The sequence below is a fragment of the Ptychodera flava genome, chromosome 13, assembly GCF_041260155.1.
Source record: "Ptychodera flava strain L36383 chromosome 13, AS_Pfla_20210202, whole genome shotgun sequence".
Classification (NCBI taxonomy): Eukaryota; Metazoa; Hemichordata; class Enteropneusta; family Ptychoderidae; genus Ptychodera; species Ptychodera flava.
The window spans coordinates 15,768,350-15,770,571 of record NC_091940.1 but is presented as its reverse complement, the minus strand read 5'-3'; the positions used below and the strand labels follow the sequence as shown (position 1 = coordinate 15,770,571).

The window sequence follows — 2,222 nt, the reverse complement described above, 5'->3', positions numbered from 1 at the left end:
CTATTTCTTAGATTTTTTTGTAGGAGTCTTTTTCACACCTGTTGCCTTACTTTTTGGTTTTGGCTTAGTGTCCTTTACTTTGGCCTTTTCCTTTTTGGCGGCACCCGGCGACTTCAGGTTCTTTTTCTTCTCTTTCGTGGTTTTCGTTTTCGTCTTTTTGGCGGGAGATTTCGCTTTTTTCTCTTTGGAGCTGGATCGTTCTTTCGCAGCCGGCGATTTCTTTTTCAACTTCTTCACCTTCTTCTTTGGCGTGCTTGCATCGGTGGAGCTGTCAGCAGTGTCCTTTTTCATTTTCTTCACAGGTTTCTTTTTCGTCTTCTCAGCCACCGGTTTCTTTTTCTTCTCTGGTTTGGGAGGTTTGCCGACTTTGAATCGACCGGTGGCGCCAACCGCCGCCATAGAACGGGCGGGCCTAACGAGCACGCCTGTATCAAGTCCCTTTGCCAGTGCTTGTTTCATCAACGGTCTGATTCTGACGGGGTCGACGGTCTGGTAGTTAGACAGTATCCAGTTTTTGATAGCTTGCACAGAGGCCCCATTCTTCTCGTTGAGGGTCGTTATAGCTTCGACCACCATGTCAAGCGTCTTCGGATGCGACGGAGGTGGGCGCTTTGGTTTTGTTTCGCCAGCACTCATGACTGATGGTGTAAGAATCTGCAACCGTTGCTTACCAAATTTGACGCTGTCGGCCGCTGATGGAACTGCTGGCCTCCGATGGCAAAGGACCTTCAAAACTTCGGCGAGGTGTTCTCAAATGGCGTGACTGTTCTTATCTCACTGGCGCCGCAACTCAGCTACACGCATCTATATCGGCTGTGACAAATTTGAATGAAAGACGATAACAGCTGGCCACCTGCATTTTATAGGATTTGCGCGAACGTCAGAGAGAACAAGTGACCCCATTTGATGTTGATGGCGAAAGTTTCAAAATTCTTGTGCTTCCTCACGAAACAAATTGGTTAAAAACGCGCGTAAACAAACGGTACATTCGGAAAATATAGATGCATCACGTCTTCCAGAGGATGGTGAACGTGCATCAAATTAATTTGACGGTATAGTTTGATCCCAGTCACGTGAAATGTGACGTTATTCTCAAAAGCGCTTCAAAAAGTGAACAAGTGGGTTCCAAATTTAACTTTATTTAAGACAGCAAAGTTGTGATAAATTGGAACATAGTTCAAAATGCCTTTTTGCCCATGGGAGAAAACATATCACTCATTTGAAAAGCGTCCACTGAAATAACAGATTGGTAAAGTATCATATTAAGGTAGTATGCACCACGAAAGTGAAAGACTTAAACTTTTGCTCAAATTTTCCTCAATGAAACATTCAACCATTCTCTTACCAAATCAACAATAAATACCGGGGGTCATCGTTCAAAGCTTGGATTTAGCGAAACAAATCGTCCAAAATTTTGCTATATTTGAAATTCAAAATGGCAGCCATTCCTGTGTTAACTCTATAGGGAAAAAAATAAAATTTTGGATTTTCGAAAAACTAAGCCTGTAAGAGTTTTTCTTTTTCAAAGAGCTTCAAAATAAGCCCCAACAAGCTTAAGTGGTAGATCAGAAAAGAATTGTAGAAATTTGGGAGTCCGACTATATATCCCCGACGCGGGTTCTACCTTAAGGTTGTATGCTCCTCGGGGACAGATACTTGGACTCTCAAACCTTTACTATACTTTTTCGAGCGATCAAGTGTAGGAGTTCATGTCGAATTGTATTCAATAAATATTTCACCGGCGTACTTTTGTAAACATCGAACATACAATTTTCCCCATAGAGTTAAAACACAGGGATGCCACCATAGAGTTTCAAGTGTCGATAAATTATTGGGTTGTTTGCAAGTGCCATTTTGCATCAGGACCAGTAATGATTTTCACTCTTTATTTAGAAAATGAAATAAAACACACTAGAGCCTCAATGTAATTTCAAGGAAACCAGGGCTTGAAATTAAGCTTTTCCCTGGTAGTCAACTTGGGCTGCCATTGTCTGAAGTTGGTAGTCCAGTGACAATGGCTGGTAGTCCATGCATATTTTAGTTCAGGGATATTGTTTTTCATTAACCAAACAAGAAAAAGCAATTTTCAAGATTCTGCCCATGAAGTGAATTTTCTAGTCATTTGATGTAAATACTTATACACCTAGTACCAAAAGGAAACAGGTATAAGCCGCCACCCCCCCCCCCCCCCAAAAAAAAATATTTCTGGTCCTTGACATTCA

At 41.8% G+C, this 2,222-nt stretch overlaps 1 protein-coding gene across 1 annotated transcript; it reads right to left on the bottom strand.

The window, feature by feature from the left end:
- On the bottom strand, positions 1-636 carry LOC139147027 (sperm-specific H1/protamine-like protein type 2). The gene has a single exon (XM_070717877.1). The coding sequence runs from the start codon at positions 634-636 to the stop codon at positions 1-3; it is 636 nt and encodes a 211-aa protein (XP_070573978.1).
- Between the last annotated feature and the right edge of the window lie 1,586 nt (positions 637-2,222).